We start from the raw sequence: 21,508 nt of genomic DNA, 5'->3' as shown, positions 1-21,508 counted from the left end.
AACCACTTAGAGAGGGCTGTAAAGCACTGTGAAGCAATATATAAATCTAAGTGTTATCGCTATATGTTTTTGAGAATAAAGATTTGTTGAAGAAATATTGCTGTTGAAAACCACTAATTCCACTTACATATAGGCCTAACGTACATTTTTATCAGTATTTTTGCTGTAAGTCTAAGTCTTTCTTTGTCTATTCAGACATCTGATAACCCTGATCATACCTCCACAATCACTTCACTCGTAACAGTTTTTCACTGGTAAATTCTTAGGTCAAATGTATCATGATATATCATAAATGTATCAAATGTATCATAATTACACAACAGTCATCATAAAGGGGACAGATTGTTCCTAAGGTGCCCAGAATGGCCCAGGAGGAGGGCGAGGAAGGCTTGAGAATAACAATAACACTTAGCAATAGCGCTTAGACTTATATACTGCTTCCTAGTGCTTTTACAGCCCTCTCTATGTGGTTTACAGAGTCAGTATATTGCCCCCAACAATTTGGGTCCTCATTTTATACATCTTGGAAGAATGGAAGGCTGAGTCAACCTTGACCCAGTGAGATTTGAACTGCTGAACTGCAATTTGCAGTGAGATGAAGTAGCTTTTAGTACTGCATTCTAACCACCCTGGCTCTGGGTTCAGTGTATAAAGACTATAACAGAATGAGGAAGGCTCACTCTAAAATAGATCAAAAATCGATTCTATTTATTACTGTAAAGTTTTAAAAGTTTAATTGATTCTGTACCTGCATTCAACAGCTGCCAAAACCCATTTGAACTGTTTTCAGCACTAATCTCATCACATACTCTAAGCAGGTTAATTTTAAATTCTTCCTCTAAAATACTTATAATTTAGATTATCGCTTACACTGAATTTATTTTTTAGGTCCTTTAAGAGCTTGAACAAAGAGCAAACCTGGAAACGATTATTACTTCTTCATTGAATTAAAAAGATATATTCATTATTAACACAATTTAGAAAGTGTCATTTTCTTCTTTTACAATATTATAATTTTATAGAGAGCATTTAAATATGCGCTCTTCAAAGTAAAATCCAATTGCTGTTTTGTCTGAGTGACAAAAAATCTTCGATGCTTTCATCACTTACAAGCACAATCATTGTTTTTCATTCTGTTTAATATATGCTTATCCTCTCAGCTGTGCAAATACACTCAGATCTACTGTTATTATTACATCTCAGAAGGAAAACCTACCTAGGTGCTAAGGAGAAATGAAAATATAATCTGAACTAAGGTTTATGCAAACTGAAAATCATAGGCTTGCAAACATTTTCATTAGAGATAAGAAACATCTCCAAGAAATTGAAAGTAATTAGAATTAACTGATTCAGGTAGAGAAATTTGATGAACACTAGTTGGTAGCAAAAAGTCTTTTCTATTCTCTTCACTGCATCTAGTTGTCACTATGATTTTTGCAGGCCTGATCTGTTAGTCTAGAGAAAAGATTAAAAGAATACAACAGTTTTTAGACAGATAACTTTAGAAAACTTATAAGAAATCTTCATTTTCCAGAACAAAAGTGTAGTTGGAGGCACATTTTATTATGAACACCCTCCCCCATCAACAATATTTCCTCCAGAAAACAAATGGTGTTAAAGTATTAGCCTGGAAAAACCAATCCAGGTAAAAGGTAAAAAGGTAAAAAGACCCAACCATTGTTGCTAACAAAAACAAAAGGTTACAGGATTAGGAAATTATGCATTTTTTGCTTCATATAATTTTTTTTTCAGGACCAATCAACATTCCAATATAATTATTGTCTCAGCACTCACAATGGACAGCTCACATCTCTTTTGACTGATGGATTCTCCATTTCAAAATGCAGAGGGGGGGAGGCAATCTTCCAGGCCCTGCTTTAAACCCCCTCAGGAGGCTTTTGAGACTTCTTCACAGCGATCGGGTGGTTGCTGTCAGCAGCTTTGCTGGCCATCGCAGGTCTTGACGTCAGGGGGCCCCTGCTGCCCTGACTGCCGTGCTTGCCTTGTGCCATGGGGGGGGGCGTGCAAGCCCCTTGCTTCCACCGCCTCCTCTTCCACCACCCCACTGCCTGAGCCTGTTTACAAGGGGCTGGTGGAAGACCCGATGTCGCTTTTGCTAAAGGTAGGGGGGGGAGAGTAAAAGCAACATTGGATCTTCCACCAGCCCCTTGTAAACGGGCTCAGGTGGAAGAGGAGGCGGTGGAGGCAAGGGGGTTGCATGCCCCCCCCCTATACAGGGGCCCACTGACATCAAGGCCGCCCGGGGAAGCGGCACGCAGCAACAGAGCCGGAGAAGCCGGGCGGGGCTTAGAGCCCACGGGGCACCGGCTCCATTGCGCTGGCATGGAAAACTCTGGGCTGAGCTTGGTTTTTCCCTGCATCCCAGCGCATTAGAGGGAACATTGGCCTCCACCCTCCCTGTGGTTTCCCCAATCGCAGGCATTATTTGCTTTTACATTGATTCCTATGGGAAAAATTGTTTCTTCTTACAAACATTTCTACTTAAGAACCTGGTCATGGAACGAATTAAGTTCATAAGTAGAGGTACCACTAGGCCGTAAACTCCACATCATATTATGGATCATTCTGTATCCAGGCTGAAGCAGAAGTAAGATTTCACTGTTTAACATTTCAGGGGGGAAAAACAATGGTAGCAATCAAGCCAGCTTATTTATATGATAGTCTGCATGAAGCTTAGCAGTGGGAATTTCAATCTAAATTATTTCAAGCTGTGAGCTGACATCTCTAAATTGTAAAGTGTAAATATCAAAAGTGGTAAAAGAATCCTAGCAGTTTGCAGGGAGCAATAACCAACTTTATAAGGCAGAGCAATTATATTTCTGAAGTAGTGTGATCCAAAACACAACTAAAATGAATTATTTTATTATTCTATTGCTACTGGTTTAGTATCTGTATGATCTCAAAGGCAACCAAGGACATCTGCAAGCAAGAGTGTAAAAAAAATATCAATCTTCATTTTTATTTTATTTTTAGTATTGTGAAGTCATGGATGTCCTTCCTTTTTCCACCCATTCATATCCCCTGAAGAGTACAATATGATAAATGTTATTGGAATCTTCCTTCTCCAAACTGTGTCCCACCAACTACATTCAGCTACTGAGTGATATGATCAGAAATATGATTAGATAGATCTGAACAATTCATTTTTCTTCCAATAGAATTTCAGCTCTGTAGGCTACATCAAACACGTAGAAAACCCAAAAATACATTTTCAAAATGTAACAATTATTTAGACTTCCATTGGAAATTATTAAGACATAGAACTTGGAAATCATGCCCAAAGTTCGCATATTCAGAAATATAGATACTGGATACTGTACTTTGTTTCCTTCAAGATCACTATAATATGAGCTATATCTCTCCTATATCTCTTTATATATCCTTCTTCTATTCCTATATCTTTTTTCTAGTCTTTCATTGATTTAACTTACTATAAGTTTATCCTCTGTAACCTTCATCATGTTTTATTTATTTATTTATTTATTATTTGGATTTGTATGCCGCCCCTCTCCGAAGACTCTTTATATTGGACAAAATAAATAAAATTATATATATATATTTGCCTAGAGGCAAAAAAAGGAGCTGTGACGTTCCTTCAATATACCAGGGTAATCCAACAGAAAAAATATATAGCCCCTCCCTGGAACAAAGCTGAAGGGATCAGATCTGGTGGCCTAGAGGTTAATTCTCTGCCTTACAAGGCAGAAGCTGCTGGATCAAATCCCAGTAAAGGTATGGCTAGCTGATGAGGTCAGAACAAGGCCAAAATAGTGCTGTCCTAGTCTCCCTTAATTAAAAAAATTCAGCAAAAACGTATATACATATATACACATACATACATACATACATACATACATGTCACATGGTTTTTTTGCTGAATTTGAAAATTAAGGGAGACTAGGATAGATCTATTTCGGCCTTATTTTGGCCTCATCAGCTATCCATACCCTCACTGGGACTTGAACCTGCAACCTTCAACCTTTGCCATATATATATATAATCATCTTCAGGCTGGTGTTTCTGTCCTTGTTCTAAGGTGAACACATGTTCGCCTTAGAACAAGGACAGAAACACCAGCGTGAAGATGACGAGTGAGACCTCATCGAAACGTCGCCAGAAATTTCCAAATCCTACACGAGAAGAAACCCAAATATACCAAAACCATCATGTATATGTATATGTATATGTATATGTATATAAAGAATACACAGAAAAATATTCAGCAGCAGGTGAAATAAATCAATGGTATAAATAATTTACACAACTAAGACAATGTTTACTTGTTCTAACATACTAGAACAGTTTTTGGAAGACAAAAATGTGGTCCTGAGATAACTGGAGAAGAAGCCACCGAGAGGTAGATAAACCAAGGCATTATAACGTATAGCCAAACCTACTAAGCTGTGGTGGCGCAATAGTTAAAATGCAGTATTGCGGGCTAATTCTGCTGTCTGTCAGGGGTTCGCTCCTCATCAGCTCAAGGTTGATTCAGCCTTCCATCCTTCCAAGGTCGGTAAAATGAGTATTGTTGGGGGCAATAGGTTGAGTCTTAGCTTAGAAAGGCTAAAGTACTCTGAAGCGGTATAGAAGTCTAAGAGCTATTGCTAAGCTCTCCTTAAATCAGACAATAAGTACTGCAATGAGTTATGTGGGTTACCTCACAGGGCATTAATTACTATAGAGGGATTCAAGAAATGAATTTGTTGCTGGAATTATCTTTATTTTTAGAGAGCTTTTACAACTTACAGTAGCCTACAGAAGCAACAGCAGCAGATGTAGAAGACCAATTGCTCTCTGACCACTGGTAGTTTTGCATATACAGTGATCCCCCGAGTTTCGCGATCTCGATCTTTGCGAAACGCTATATCGCGATTTTTCCACCTGATGACGTCACTCCCTTCCTTTTTCATCTTTCTTTCTCTCTCTCTTTCTCTATCTTGCTTCTTCCTCTCTCACACTCTCTTCCTCCCTCTCTCATCTCTTTCTTTCCTTCTCTCTCTTTCTCTATCTCTCCCCCTCATGCTCTCGAGCGGCAAGCGAGCAGCTGGGCGGGCGGGCGAACGGGCAAGCGGAGCGGCCGGGTGGGCGGGCAAACGGGCAAGCGGAGCGGGCGGGCGGGTGAACGGGCAAGCGGAGCGGAGCGGGCGGGCGGGCGGACAGGCAAGCAAGCAGCCGGGCGGGCGGGTGAACCAGGCAACGGGGAAACCCCATCTTCGGCTCCTCGCTGCTGCCGCGCTGCGGAGCAGATCAGCTGTTGGGCGGCCGAAGGAACCTTCCCTGGGTCATCCCCGCCGCCCACACGCAAACTCCACCATCTGCGCATGTGCGGCCATGAAAAAAAGGGCACGCATGCGCAGATGGTGTTTTTATTTCCGCACCGCTATATCGCGAAAAATCGAGTTTCGCGAGGGGTCTTGGAACGGAACCCTCGCGAAACCCGAGAGATCACTGTAATTCTAAACCACAATATGTATAGTGCATTTGGTTTTGCTTTAAATGATTTTTGAACCCAATCTCTGTGGTTTGCAAGATGTAATATATGAATTAGGGTGATATGTGGCGCTGATCAAATTTAGTTAAGAAATTGTGGTTCATCAAACCATCAGGCTCCTGACATCCTCTTTCCTTAATTATTTATTTAGCATTATGGCACATCATATATAGATTAGCAATATATATTAGCATTTCTTTTTTCCTAATTTTTTTTCTATATGCAGCTTCTTCCTGACAAGCAGATCTACCATTCATTCTTACCTCAAACCCGAAGCAGTGGTATAGCATATAAATTTTGTTTTTACATGTTGCCAGGTATTAACCTCTAGATCTTTGCAAGGCTAATATTGTGGTCCATTCATCTATATTCTCTATCCCTCTTTCTCTAACTAAAAAATTAAAAGATGGTACTTTTGTCCCCCAAGTGGTTATGGCACAGAAATTCCTATCGTTGGAGAACTACTGAAGCATTTCATAACAGAATCCAACTGTTTTAAAAAATTCAATTCAATTCAATTCAATTCAATTTATTAGATTTGTATGCCGCCCCTCTCCGAAGACTCGGGGCGGCTCAAAAAAACCTAATCATCACAAAATTTCCCAGCTAGAACTATCCAGGCTACAAATAAGGGTTGTTCAATTAGTTTTATTTGAAAAAGAAAGTGGGAGAAGGAAGCGTCATAAAGCTATAAATAAACCTCAAAAATATGGCTCTGATTTCTGTAAATACAAAGCCATGCTTTCTCACAACTATAATCAATGCTTTTTAATTATTATTATTTCTCGTGTAAAATCTAGCAAATATTCCACACTTAAATAATAGCTCTTTTGTTTCCATTTATTTCATAATCCAATTGAAAAGAAAACATTAAAATATACATGCCCTCTAAAAGCATAAGCTTCCATGAGTAGATATAAAAATGCAAGCTACCTTTTCCAGGCACCTTCCACAGAAATTCTGCTTAAAGAAATCTAAGTGGTGAGGTTAACCTTGGAGCTGTCAACTTCTGTCATGAATAATGAACCATGACAACATTCCAACATCCTTGGACAACAGAAAAAAAATCTCCTCTATGCTAAGCAAGGCAAAACGTTGTTACTACTTTCCAATAGAATTTTACTTGCCAAGAAAATGTATGTATTGTATTTAAAATTGAAGGAGCAGAAAAATCAATTTGTCTGTATACTATGAAATCCATATACTACAGCAAGAAAACACGTGCACATGAAAAAAATTCAACTATTCCAAAGAAGCAAAACCCAGGGAAAAGACTGAAACAGTTTTACACAAATTATTGTTGAGTTCATGAGTATCGTTCAGCATGATAATGTGAAATTCATTTCAATTAAGCCATGTGTTGAAGATATATGCATACAAATGAGCATATATGCACACACACACATATACGTGTGTGTGTATAACTATATATGCATATAATGTATATGTATATATGTGTGTATGTGTGTGTATACATGTATGTGTGTGTATGTGTGTGTGTGTATAAATTAAATTTATATGCCACTCATTTCATGATGTGAGGAGACTCTGAACAGCTTTTATATCATCAAATAAAGAATTACCAACGTCTAATCAGGCAATCTATTTATTAAAATATTTTGGGTGTGCTGATTATATACCTTCTTTTAACTGTCATAAATATTAATGAAGGTAGGTTAATTCAATCTCTAAGTAATATAAACACTCTTAGGAAGTTCAGGATAAAATAGCTTTCCCAAGAAATTAAATTATCAAACAGTAGCGTACCATTATCCAAGGCATGTATCAATATACTAAAATGTGGGCAACATTATCTTAGGTGGCAACCTATGGCAGAAATCTTAAATCTTAGTTTGCACAGAATACTTTGACTTTGTTTGGGGTAAAAAGGGGCTCCAATTGCCTTTGTGGCATTCTCTGAAGTCTTCCAGAAAGGGCATTTCCATTGGCAGGGATTATAATCTCTAGGATTTATAACCTTTTTTAAAAAGTCTTCCTCAAACAAGGTATAAAAGCCTCAACTGACCAAAAAGATTGTGGATATCTGATGAAGATTGAGGTGGAGAATTACTACGATACTTGGAAAAGGATTGAGTGCTAAGGAGCATGAATTACCAAAAGGAAAGCAAACAGTTATGTTGTATGTATGTGAAACTAAGAAAAAGAGGAAGAAAGTAACAGAACTGAAGTGAAGTAGTCTGATCCCATGCAATATGTATATGAATGTGCTTGGAAATAAAAGTATCATAAAAGTGTTGAAATAAGGCCAAAAAGTCTGTACCAAAAAGATTATTGTTAGGGCAAAGGAAATAGAAATCTATAGGGACTAACAACCTACTCTCTAACAAACAATTTGGTTTCAGAAGAAAATGATCCACTAACCTGCAACTCCTACATTGCAAAAACATATGGACATCACAATTCAGTCAAGGTAAATCAATAGATGCAATTTACATAGACTTTTGTAAAGCCTTTAATTCAGTAGTACACAACAAATTATTTTGAAAACTAACATCTTATGGCATCTCTGGTCCCCTTCATGATTGGATAACTGCGTTCTTGTCAAACAGACAACAAATGGTTAAAATAGGGGGTGCCCTATCAAATCTTGCATCTGTCAATAGTCTCAAGGCAGCGTTCTAGGACCAACACAATTCATTTACATAAATGACCTTAGTGATCATATTATAAGTAACTGTGATCTCTTTGCTGATGATGTTAAACTATTCAACACTACTGACAATACTTAATACCCTTCAGAAAGACCTAGACCATGTATCACAATGGTCTGATAACTGGCAATATCAAATCTCAACCAATAAATGCTATTGGCAAAAAGAATCAGAATACAAAATAAAAACTTGGAGGACACAATCATGTAGACTACCCTCACTCTGTTAAGGACCTTGGAGTACTCCTATCTAATCATCTAACTGCCAGATCCCATTGTAACAACATTGCCAATAAGGCATGAAGAGTTGTTAACCTAATCTTGCATAGCTTCTTCTCTGGCAATATTAAACTGCTAATCACAGCATACAAAACATTTGCCAGACCAGTCCTCAAATGCAGCTCAACCCCTGGAACCCGCACTGCATATTGGACATTAATACAATTGAGAGAGTCCAGAAATATTTCATGAGAAGAATCCTCCATTCCACTGCTCGCAACAGAATGCCTTATTCCACCAGACTTGAAATTTTGAGCTTAGAAAACCTAGAGCCACATCACCTTTGATTTGATCTAACTGTAGTTCATAAAATCATCTACTACAATGTCCTACCGGTAAATGAATACTTCAGCTTCAACTGCAACAACACACACGTGCAAAATAGATTCAAACTCAATGTAAACCGCTCGAAACTCAACTGCAAAAAAATCTGACTTCAGCAACAGAGTGATCAATGCCTTGAATGCACTACCTGACACTGTGGTTTCTTCCCCAAACCCCAAAAACGTTAACCTTAGACTGTCTACAGTCGACCTCACCCACATTCCTAAGAAGTCTATAGGAGGCATGCATATTGTCCAAATTTACCTATACCTACTTTGCTTTTGTCTATGTTTATACCATAACTATTATCTTGTACACATTTTGACAAACAAACAAACAAATTGCTTTTCAATTATCTAGGAATGGAAGGAGCATCATATTGTCTGTTCCTGTACTCCCAAAGAGTTGGATTACCTGTTCAGGTGATGGACTGAGTAGGACATTTGAATACAGTGGTACCTCAAGATACGAACCTAATTGGTTCCAGGGGGAGGTTCGTAAGATGAAAGAGCGGCGAAGTGATGTGGAGGAATGCGAAGCTGAAACCGGGCACTTCGCCACTCCTGTCCTGGCTAAACCGTGCAGCAACAGACAGGCTTTGGGTTTTTGGCTGGGGGGAAGAGGTAGGACCTTCCTAACTCCCTCCCCCCCCCAGCCAAAAACCCAAAGCCTGTCTGTTGCCACACGGTTTAGCCAGGACAGGAGCAGCAAAGTGACGTGGAGGAATGCGAAGCTGAAACTGGGCACTTCGCCGCTCCTGTCCTGGCTAAACCGTGCGGCAACAGACAGGCTTTGGGTTTTTGGCTGGGGGGGGGAGAGGTAGGACCTTCCTAACTCCCTCCCCCCCCCAGCCAAAAACCCAAAGCTTGTCTGTTGCCGCACGGTTTAGCCAGGACAGGAGCGGCGAAGTGACGTGGAGGAATGCGAAGCTGAAACCGGGCACTTCGCTGCTCCTGTCCTGGCTAAATCGTGTGGCAACAGACAGGCTTTGGGTTTTTGGCTGGGGGGGGAGAAGTAGGACCTTCCTAACTCCATCCCCCCCCCCAGCCAAAAACCCAAAGCCTGTCTGTTGCCGCATGGTTTAGCCAGGACAGGAGCGGCGAAGTGACGTGGAGGAATGCGAAGCTGAAACCAGGCACTTTGCCGCTCCTGTCCTGGCTAAATCGTGCGGCAACAGACAGGCTTTGGGTTTTTGGCTGGGGGGGGAGAAGTAGGACCTTCCTGACTCCCTCCCCCCAGCGCCGGACCTCCTGCCCTCCCTCCCAGCCAAAACCCCAAAGCGGCCTCCCGAACCCAAACTTTTGCTGAGAAGCCCCGCCGCCCGGCTGTCACCTTTTAAAACAGCCAGGGGACTTCTCGGCGGCCTCCCGAACGGCGAAGCCGGAAGTTCAGGTTTGGCGTTCGGGTTCAGGAGGACGCGGAGAAGCCCCCCGGCTGTTTCCAAAAGCAACAGCCGGGCGGCGGGGCTTCTCAGAGGCGGCAGGTTCGTAAGACGGAAAACGTTCGTAAGAAGAGGCAAAAACATTTCTGAACCCCGGGTTCATATCTCGGGTTGTTCGTATGGCGGGGCATTTGTATCATGAGGTACCACTGTATATGCTTACAAGAACTAATTTCTTTCTGCACAAGAATAGCCTATCAGAAGCCCTTACATTCTGGTTAACCTGTCTGACCACTGAGATGCCGTGTGATTGTGCATGCCTATTCATTTTCCATGGAACTGTTGATTGTGTTACGTAAAAACTGACATTTTAAGGATGTGGAAATAAAATACTTTTTACATGCCATTTATGCTTTTCTGCTGCTAAAATTCTTCTTTTGTTTTTCTTAGGATTTGTCCCACACGGTTGCAAGACCTGCTTGTTTTCATACTGCCCTAGTCTAGTTCCTAAAAAACATTTTACCTATGCTGAGTGCAAAATCAGCCTATGAAGTTCTCCCATGGAAAAATCGCCTAAAACTATTTTGAAAAATGGCACTTCAAAAATATTAAAACTTAATTTAGCAAGGCATAGAAAGGAATGGTTTGTTTCAATTTTATAATGAAAGAAAAGAAGTATATAGGATTGCTGAAAAAGTGGATCTTGGGAAGAGGAGGGGGAGAAGAGGGAGGAGATTGTTGTTGTTGTAGTAGTAGCAGTAGCAGCAGCAGTAATAGAAGTAATTGTAGTTGTTGTTTCGAATTATAGAAGATACTATAGAAGGTACTAAAGGGAAGGATGAAAAGAATGAAATTGTAATTTAAAAGAGTACAGTATATGTAATATATGTGCATTGTGCATAGATAGAAAATATGTCAAAGAGTACCTTATGTCGAGGAAAGCAAGAAATATTAAGCTTAAAACAGACAGAAAATACAGAAGAAATTTTCATGGAAGTAAAACAAAATGTAAGGGAAAAGGCTAATCAAAGAGCACCAGCAAAGTGAATAAAGATAAAAAATAAAAATGATGAAATTGTAAGGAGGTTTTTGAGAAATGTTTGTGTTTTCTCCAAACCCTTAATAATATGAAATTAAACTTGCTAAATGGTTCTATGCTTGCTGATTATTCAGATTTTTTTTTATTGGTTTGGCTATGATCCCTCCCTAATAGATTATATAAGAATTTTGAGGGGAGAAAACATCTTCTATTCAGAATATTTTATAGCTAGTATAAGCTATTGATGAACGCTCCCCAGGAGGTTTATTTATTCAAGTTCCTAATGTATTCTATTTCTTGATTTGACCCCTATTGTCATGGAGGAAAATGACCTTTGCCCTATCCAATGAAATGGGCACCCCAACTGGGAGAAACAATTTCTAACATTTTAAAATCTGATCCAGCTCAGTTGTCATCTGCTCTGGGGAGCCAATTTCAAGCCATCACTTTAACACAATCCAGTTCCTTCAACCTGCTGTTATAGCAGCCACAGCCCCAAAGACCAGGGATCAGATTTTTCACACAGAGAATTGGTTTGACTTAGATTGCCTCGAAGCTAAGAGACCTCTAACCAGGCTTTTTAACAAAGCCATGAAAGATCCTTTTTATGTATTCTATACATGATCTGTAGTGCAAGTTGCTATGTCCTAAGAAAAAAAAGGAATTATTTGGAATGGAATCGAAATGGGAGTATAGGGGAAGAAGTACTGTAAAATTTTGAAGGAAGTAACCCTGATATACTAAAGGATGGAATAGGAATAAATGCTGTTAAAGTTAGTGCTCAGGAAGAAAAGGGAAAAAAGAAAGTAATATGTTCTGCCGGCGTGTCTCAACCACCCGTAATTACAGGGTAATTAGTCCAGGAAGACACACACCACACGATAAAAGGAAAACCCAAAAGTTTTTATAAACAGAAAAACAGAAACAGCTCCCTTTTTAAATGTAAAAAGGATTTTCTGGTACACACAAGGCACAGGTTAAATGCAGTCCAATTGCTCACCCAATAACTGGGAAATTGAGTCCAATTCTAAAGTCCAGAGAGTCCACACACACAATCCTGAACAGAAAAAAACACGATCTTGATGAAACAATGAATCAGATAAACTGCCATGAGGCTAAAACACCAGGCTGCACTTTTACCTGTAGCACTAATTACAGCAGCCCCACCCAACCACAGGTGGCCTCATTTTCTCTTGTAATAATCCTTCAGTTGTTGTCTCCTATGCATCACTCTACGCATGCATGGATGTGTCATTAATTCTTGTTCAAAATCCGGGGATGATACAGATGACTGATCTCCTGGGCTATCTGCCAAACTCCCCTCTTCCCTGTCACTCATGCTTCCTTGGTAAGAGGAGGCTTCGTCAACAGATTCTACTGGGAGCAAAACAGGCCTGCGGCATGTGGATGTCTCCCCCACATCCACCTCCACATTCCTTGGGGCAGGAGCTGGGCCAAAGCTAACCACAACACAATAAAAGCTATAAAAATGTTGAAAAATGGTATGGCTGTGGCAGTTGCCAGTGTTCAACACTGAACACAGAATAAAACAAAAATAAATGATGTTCCCTTCATTGTTTGATGTATTTATAAGTAGATTTATAAGAAATGCTTCTGGTGATGTTGTAGAGGAATATTGACTAAAGACACAGTGCACATATTTTATATATGGTATGCTATTAGCTACGAATGTGAATGATTTGCAAAAAATATAAGACAGAAGCTGTAATAAAATAAAGAGCATGGATGTTATCAAAGATGATGGTAGTTGTTTTTGACGTAGAAAAAAATAAGAATGAATTGCAAATTTTACATACATTGTAAAATCAGAAAAAATAAGTGAACTTCTTCATAGAATGTTCCTAAGATGGATAACAAATGGAAAACTATTAAGATGTGAAAATGTTTGTAGGAGACTATTAAGCAACATTTAATCTGATAAAGGAATGAATGTTTATTAAAAGAAGGAAAATAGCTGTGTAAGAGCTTTCTTCTGCTCACTTTATGTTTTAAAAAATCTGACAGATTTTCTAAATGCAGCAAGGTTATTTACTGATTTTATATAGTGAATTTGTTAACTTTGTATTTTATCTGGTGAATTGCTCTTCAAGAAAAGCAATAGGAAAATTATGTCGATGCAGTTTTCACAAAAGAGTGCAATGGTAAATGATCCATTCATACATTTATTTACAGTTTTTCCTCTAAGTGTGACTGCTATTTTAAACCTTGTTAAACATTTAACAAAAAAAATTTAAAAAGTGCAAACCATATGGAAAAGACCGTAACATTTTAATTCTTTGTTCTGTTCTGTTAAAAAAAGAACTTACTCTTGAAAATAAAGTGTGGATTTCATAAAACGTTTTGAGAATTCTGCTCATCTGATACAGAACACTCAAATATCCATTAGGAGAATGGAAGAAAAAGAAGTAAGTAGATTAAAGAGTTAAAAGGTTAAGAATAACTAATGCCTTATTGGCACTACTAATACTGTAAAACAATGGAAAAAATTTAATGTCAGAATATTGACACGTTTGTCAGTATTGAAGTAAAAATGAAGCACCAAAGGTAATTGTGAAAATTAAATGTAATGCTGGCCCAAATAGGTACTTGTATTAGATAGAACCAGTTTTTTAACGTAAATTTTCACTACAAATAGAAATGAGATTCCTTAATGCAAATGACTGCCATCAAAAAATAGAAAAAACTCAACATTCTCCCAAGGATCATAGGAACACAACAGTCTTCTTCTGGCAGAAATAGATAAGGATCTAGATCTAGAAATAGGACTAGCTGAGGAGAGGAAAAGAAATCTACCATTTTTAGTTTCCCAGTCATTCAATAGAAGTATTTTTGGAAAGTAATCAGAATCTACATTATTCGAAGTATCCCTTTATAGATTTGGAAGTACAGTAGTACCTCTAGATACGAGTTTAATTCGTTCCAGAAGGGAGCTTGTATGTCGTATCTGGAACAAATGGCTTTAGACTTTGCTTTTCCCCTCCGAGATAACCAGAAGCAAGGATTCTTGCACCACCTAGTGGACGCTCGGCTCATATCCCGAATTTGAGCTTGGGTCTGGAACAAAAATTTCTCTGCCCTCGTGGCTCGTAACTTGGAATACTCGCATGTGGAGCAGCTCGTATCTAGAGGTACTGCTGTACACAGACGATGGTTCTCATATCAATAGCTTTTAGGTTTGAATACAGCTTATTCACTCTGCCAGGTTGTTGCATTGCTACAACAGCACAGCAACCAGCCATATTTTTTGAAGTATAAGACATACCTTGTTCCCCCCGCCCCCAAAAAAGAGGGTGAAAATCTGGGTGCATCTTACACTCCAAATCTAGCCCCACCCTGCCTCTCAAATGAAGGTTTCAGAGGCTGAAAAAAAGCCTCTGAAATGGAGCTTCAGGAAAAAAGCCTCTGAGATGGAGGTTTCAGAGGCAGAAATAAAAATGGAAAGCTAAGCTCGCAATCAATGAACCTGTTGCTAAAATTCACTTCTGGGAACAGCTGATGGGAGGTATTCTGGGAGGTCAATCCATCCTCCAATTATCTTTTTTCTTATTTTCTTCCCCAAAATCTAAGGTTCAAAACTATAAATTTTTTTGAGGGTGTGAATGGATATCAGCCTTTCCCCATGTCCTTCCCACTGCTAGATTATCCCATTTTAAAGTGCAGATGTTCCTTTTAGGTAGTACCTTCAGCTGACATATTGGGATTAGCACATGCAGAATTTAGACAACTTTCTAAAGGACATTGTTGTGGTTAGCTCTGGCCCAGCTCCTGCCCCAAGGACTGTGGATGTGCCCCCCCCCCCGGTGGAATCTGCTGATGAAGGCTCCTCTGACCAAGGAGACATGAGTGACAGGGAGGAGGAGAGTGGGGCAGACAGCTCAGAAGGAGATCAATTATCTAGCTCCTCCGTGGATTCAGAACAAGAGTTAATGATACAGCCACGCATGCGGAGAGCGATGCATAGGCAACAACAACTGAGAGATTATTATCAAAGAAAATGAGCCCACCTGTGGTTGGCTGGGGCTGTGGTGATTAGTGAGGCTGCTATAAATAGCAGCCTGTGGGTTTGGCCATTGTGGAGGATTATCTGATCGTTGTGTTTCATGACTGCTTTACTGACTTTGACCTTTTGTGTGCTGATTTTTCCCCACTTTGAAACTAAACCAGGGCAAAGTGTGTTTCACTTTGTGAAAGAAGGACTGTGAATTGCCTCACAGCTGCAAGCTAAGTATCACAGAACTGATAAGGGACTTGTACAAATTACCAGTTTGTTTGGAGACGAGTGCTCTTTGCTATACCAAAAGAGGGCTTGGTTTAAGTGACTTTTCATTATAAAGAACCTTGTTTTGAATTTTCAAACGTGTGTGTGTCTGAAATTTGTACCTGTGAACTTTTGGGAGGATTCTACCAGAGAGCCCGACAGAACAGACATATAGCAAGAGAGAAATTTGCACCACAAACATCTCAGACATCAACACCCTTGAAAACGTCCAAAGATACTTCACCAGAAGAGCCCTTCATTCCTCCACTCGAAACAGAATATCCTACGAAAATAGACTAACTATCCTGGGTCTAGAAAGCTTAGAACTACAGCGCCTAAAAAACACGATGTAAGTATTGCCCACAAGATCATATGCTGCAACGTCCTACCGGTCAATGACTACTTCAGCTTCAACTGCAATAACACAAGAGCACGCAACAGATTAAAACTTAATATTAACCACTCCAAACTTGACTGTAAAAAATATGACTTTAACAATCAAGTTGTCGAAGCATGGAACTCATTACCAGACTCAATAGTGTCAACCCCTAACCCCCAACATTTCTCCCTTAGACTATCCACGATTGACCTCTCCAGGTTCCTAAGAGGTCAGTAAGGGGCGTACATAAGTGCACTAGGGTGCCTTTCATCCCCTGTCCAATTGTCTTTCCTTTATCTCATATATCATATATATTTTTTTCCTTTCATATATCTTCTCCTCTATTTTTACATATTATCTTTATATATATATTACTTCATGTCTATTCTCTTCCATATGTATTGCGGATTGGACAAATGAATAAATAAAATAAAAAAACAAAAAAACATGGGCAAATAAAAGGCCTCTCATCTTATATGGCCTCTTACTAGCTCTTAATTCTGAAACAAGAGTTAATTAATTTGAGTTCACTGCATACATGCATATGTAACATGGAAGCATGTTTTTTCACATGATTTCACTACTGAGGCACAGAAAACTTAGATTGAGATGACACTGGAACCGACAAGCCATTTTCTTCTTAAACCTTCCTTCAGTAACTGTTGGGAAAATTTAAAAAGATATTGTGCCAGTCTGAGTCATGAGCTGATTTCTGGGTTTTGTCCATCCACAAGAAGGAGCAAAAGAAGCAACAGGTTGCCAGAAACATACCTTTCTCATAGTCATCCTCGGCTATTGCTTTCTCCTCAAGCTTCTGAAGTTTTCTTATCAAGGATTTTATCTGTATCAATTAAAAGATCATGAGCAATATTCCTCTATGCTGCTTTGAAAAATTGTGACCTAAGTATTGTATATGTGATCACGACAATCCAAAAGTTTGGATTTCATTCCACTTGATCCACCCATTTCTAAAGACCACTTCTGTAACCCCACGTTGCACAATCATCATACATAATTCAAGAGCAACTACAGTACACATATAGATATAATGACAGGATATATTTATATGAAGATGTGAAAATCAGATGAGTTTCCCATGATTCCCAAATTGGGGGGGGGGGGGGGGAAATGCATGTCAGATTGCTTACATTTTGCTTACTAATTATAACTATCCAACAATATCTTTGTAGGCATCTTCTAAAATTCTCAGTAGAAACGTTCATTATAGCAGTTATTACATTGCTTTATATTAACAGTAGTACCTCGTGATACGAACCCCTCGCCATACGAACTTTCCGAGATACGAACCTGGGATTTGGAAATATTTTGCCTCTTCTTACAAAGTTTTTCCACCTTATGAACCCACCGCCCGAATTCCGAACCCGGACGTTCGGCAAAAGTTCGAGTTCGGGTGGCCGCCAAGAAGCCCCGCCGCCTGGCTGTCGCCTTTTGAAATAGCCGGGGGGCTTCTCGGCATCCTCCCGAACCCAAACGCCAAACCCGAACTTTTGCCGAACTTCCGGGTTCGGCGTTTGGGAGGCCGCCGAGAAGCCCCACCGCCCAGCTGTCACCTTTTGAAACAGCCGGGGGGCTTCTCGGCGACCTCCCGAACGCCAAACACGGAAGTTCGGCAAAAGTTCGGGTTTGGCATTCGGATTCGGGAGGACGCTGAGAAGCCCCCTGGCTGTTTCAAAAGTTGACAGCTGGGCAGCTGTGTTTTTGCGGGGGGGGGGGGTTCTTGCATGCATTAATTGATTTTACATTGTTTCCTATGGGAAACATTGTTTCATCTTACGAACTTTTCACCTTACGAACCTCCTCCGGGAACCAATTAAGTTCGTAAGCCGAGGTATTACTGTACTGTACTGTACTTGCTTAAAATTCTATCACACAAAATGGGCACAAAGAATACAAACCTTTACCAAACGACGATTGCCCAACAAACATTCTTGTAGTACTGGTTCAAACTCCTTCATCAGAAAATCCCAACTGTGCTCACTAGCAATGCCGCAACTCTCATAGCCTGAAGTCACCGAAGAATCAGCAGATGTTGCCTCTAAAGAATCCGTGGAAGAAGAAAATGCATTATTTGCGTGGAAAGGTGAGAGCCTCCCACAGTCCTGCAAAATGTCATCTTCTGCAGCTTCCGAGGGACAGGAACCAACGTCACCACACAAGGAGTTACATGAAGCCCACAGTTCCGTTCGCGATCTTCTTTGGACTTCTCCAGATAGATGAAAATTAATGTTTTCTGTTTTCTCTCTTCCATCTAATTGCAGAATTCCTTTAGATTCCCTACTTCCTGATCCACCTGCAGCAGCTTCAGAAGCTAAATTTAGTGAGAGCTGGATGAAACTAAAATGTGAGCGAAAGGAATCCTGAAGACTGGAGGGACCCTTGGAAGTTTCTTTGTTTTCAGCCTCCTGGGTGGTGGCCCCTTTCTCCTGATGCTGAGTACATAATGTTTCTTTCTTTTTTGAACTGACACCCTCAGAAGTCTTCTCCACTGCATCTAGCAACTTGCCCGACCATATAGATAAGCTTTGTATAGGTGAGACATCTTCTTTATGGTTGTTAATAGCAGGAGAATCTGACCAGATGGTTGCACGGGTCTGAGACATTCTGTTTTATTTGTGGCAGCAGGAGGTCTAAACAGCATACCAGAAAAAGAATAATCCCAAAATAGGTTCACATGGTATCTTCAAAGAACAGGACTTAAGTTCTTGATTGTGTGCTCAGACAGTTTGATTCACAGGTGGAGGGTGAAATTCTGTCTTGTAGGACCCTGGTTCCTTTTCCACCTTCTCTTAAGAATCCACAGGTAATTAAAAATCTTGGCTCTCTAAAATAAACAAAGTAAGAAAATGATCATAAATATATTTTTCCCACGTAAGAGGGCATTTTGAAACCTATTTTGGGGAACAAAACAATACTGCACAGATTTATAGCTTGTCATATTCAGTTTACAAAAAGCAGAGTTTCCCAGGTGATAACAACTTTAAAATTATTAGCTAATAAAATGTAACTTTTAATATGATGGGAAGAGATTACAGTGATACCTCTACTTAAGAACTTAATTTGTTCCGTGACCAGGTCTTTAAGTAGAAAAGTTTGGAAGTGGAAGCAATTTTTCCCATAGGAATCAATGTAAAAGCAAATAATGCATGCAAATCCATTCGGAAAGAAATAAAAGCTCGGAATTTGGGTGGGAGGAGGAGGAAGAAGAAGAGGAGGAGGAGGAGGACAGTCACTGCCGAAGGAAGAAGGTGAAGTGAGGGGAATCAAAAAAATCAAAAATTTTAAGGCTTAAAAGAAAAAAAGAGGGACTCTGAGGTGGTGAGGAGAAGCACCCGCCTTCCATATACCAAGCGTGAGCCTGCCTCCCATACACTGTGCCAGAGAGAGAAACCCAGGGGGAATGGCAGGAAACTGGCCGGGCCTTTGTGCCGCTCTCAAATTTCCTGGGAAATTTTTCCGGACTCAGGTTCTTAAGTAGAAAATGGTTCTTAAGAAGAGGCAAAAAAAATCTTGAACACCCGGTTCTTATCTAGAAAAGTTCTTAAGCAGAGGCGTTCTTAAGTAGAGGTAACACTGTACTTAAAAACAGGGCTTGATGAAAATAATTTATTTTTAATTTTGGTTGTATTTAAAGCCAAGTAAAAGGTAGTACTTGTTCAGATGTTACCCACTACTTTGGAGATTTGACTCCCAGCATATCACTTAAAGACCATAGTTAATTGTCAGCCTGGAAAAGCCTTTTTCTAATGGATTGTGCCATGTTTTTCCCAGAATATTTAATTGTTCAGATTTCTGTCAATAATTAATTTGTATCATTATCAAACATAGCAGCTGCACACATATTTTTTGCTGCTTTTTGTCACACACTTTATGACACTTTTTGTCATAGCCTTTAGGCAATTTAGACAAAGAACCAATGAACGTAATTCCAAATACAGTGGTACCTCTACGTAAGAATGACTCTACTTACGAACTTTTCTAGATAAGAACTGGGTATTCAAGATTTTTTTGCCTCTTCTTAAGAACCACTTACAAACCAGAGCCTCCGAAACTGTAACCAGAAAAGGCAGGGAGAAGCCTCCGTGGGGCCTCTCTAGGAATCTCCTGAGAGAAAACAGAGCCTCCACCCTCCCTGTGGTTTTCCCAATCGCACACATTATTTGCTTTTACATTGATTCCATGGGAAAAATTTGCTTCTTCTTACAAACTTTTCTACTTAAGAACCTGGTCACGGAACGAATTAAATTCGTAAGTAGAGATACCACTGTAATATGAATGACAATTTAATCTTGACCATGTGCTGCCTATAAGAGAAGCTATTGTGTGAAATAAAGATTTGAAATAATGTTTTTTAATAGATCAATAGGAAGCACTCTGTGATTATTTGACTGACATTTTTGGATGGCAAATCAAAGAATTATCAACACGATCTCTTTTGCTATATGTAAATTGTGGTATTAACATCAGTGAGATGTAAGATAAAAAGACTTTGGCTCATACACATAAACATTCCTTGGTACTGAAATACATTTTGAAGCAATATAATAAGTTATGTCAGTGATAGCGAATCTATGGCACGGGTGCCACAGGTGGAATGCAGAACCATATCTGAGAGCATGCGAGGTGCTACTCTATGTCAGCTCCAGCGTACATAGGCTGACTTTTGCCCTGATTTTTGGCCATTTGCGTTCTCCGCAGGGCTAAACGCTGAGAATGGTAAAAAAATGGCCCAATGGGCCTACTGGAAGTTCAAATGCTTCAGTGAGGCCTGTGCACAAGCCCAGGGGGAGTGGGGTGGGCTTGTGCACATGCGTGGGTGACAGTGAGGGGGTTGTCACATGTGCAGGGAAGGGCATTGCATTATGGGTGTGCACATATTATTGCACGCACGCACACCCTTGTGGCACTCGAGCCAAAATGTTGTGTATGAAAGTGCCTGTTTTTATCTTTATGGGGTTTTTCATTTTATAACATTTTAGTTTAGAAATGTTCGTCTTCTTTTATCTTTTGTATATATTTTATTGTATTTTTATCACTGTTGTAAGCCTCCCTGAGTCCTTCGGGATTGGGCAGCACAGAAGTCAAATGAATGAATGAATGAATTAATTAATTAATTAATTAATTCATAAATTAATTCATTAATTACTTAATGAATTAATGAATTAATTAATGAATTAATGAATTAATGGATTGATTAATGGATTAATGGATGAATTAATGAATTAATGAATTAATGAATTAATGAATTAATGAATTAATGAATTAATGAATTAATGAATTAATGAATTAATGAATTAATGAATTAATGAATTAATGAATTAATGAATCAGGTTCCCTATCACTGAGCTATGTTATGTTAATGTATGTTGGTATAATATTCCACACATGCCTAATAGAAACCTGAGAAGTGGACTGTAACCCAAAAAGATTTAACCATTACAGTACTATAAATAGAGATGATTCTAGTGTACAGTACTTCTTTGATTGTAAATTTGAAGACCTGCCCCAATTACCTACAAAGACCAGATAAATCTATTTCCACGCAAAACTTCATGGGACTGTTTACCATCATTTCAGGGCTTTTCCAAATCTTCTGATCACAGTTCTGCCTTATCATGGAATCTCA

At 39.4% G+C, this 21,508-nt stretch overlaps 1 protein-coding gene across 1 annotated transcript in view; it reads right to left on the bottom strand.

Annotated features, from left to right (window-relative positions):
- Positions 1 to 21,508, bottom strand: part of DISC1 (DISC1 scaffold protein) — a 206,358-nt gene that overhangs the window by 157,683 nt on the left and 27,167 nt on the right. The window contains exons 2-3 of the mRNA XM_070733963.1: positions 17,781 to 18,706; positions 16,636 to 16,705 (exon numbers count right to left, since the gene is read on the bottom strand). Of these exons, the coding sequence (XP_070590064.1) occupies positions 16,636 to 16,705; positions 17,781 to 18,485 (775 nt within the window). The 5' untranslated portion in view covers positions 18,486 to 18,706. The remainder of the gene's footprint in view (positions 1 to 16,635; positions 16,706 to 17,780; positions 18,707 to 21,508) is intronic.

The sequence above is a fragment of the Erythrolamprus reginae genome, chromosome 1 (genome assembly GCF_031021105.1).
Source record: "Erythrolamprus reginae isolate rEryReg1 chromosome 1, rEryReg1.hap1, whole genome shotgun sequence".
NCBI classification, from domain to species: Eukaryota; Metazoa; Chordata; class Lepidosauria; order Squamata; family Dipsadidae; genus Erythrolamprus; species Erythrolamprus reginae.
This window is presented reverse-complemented; position numbering and strand designations above follow the sequence as displayed.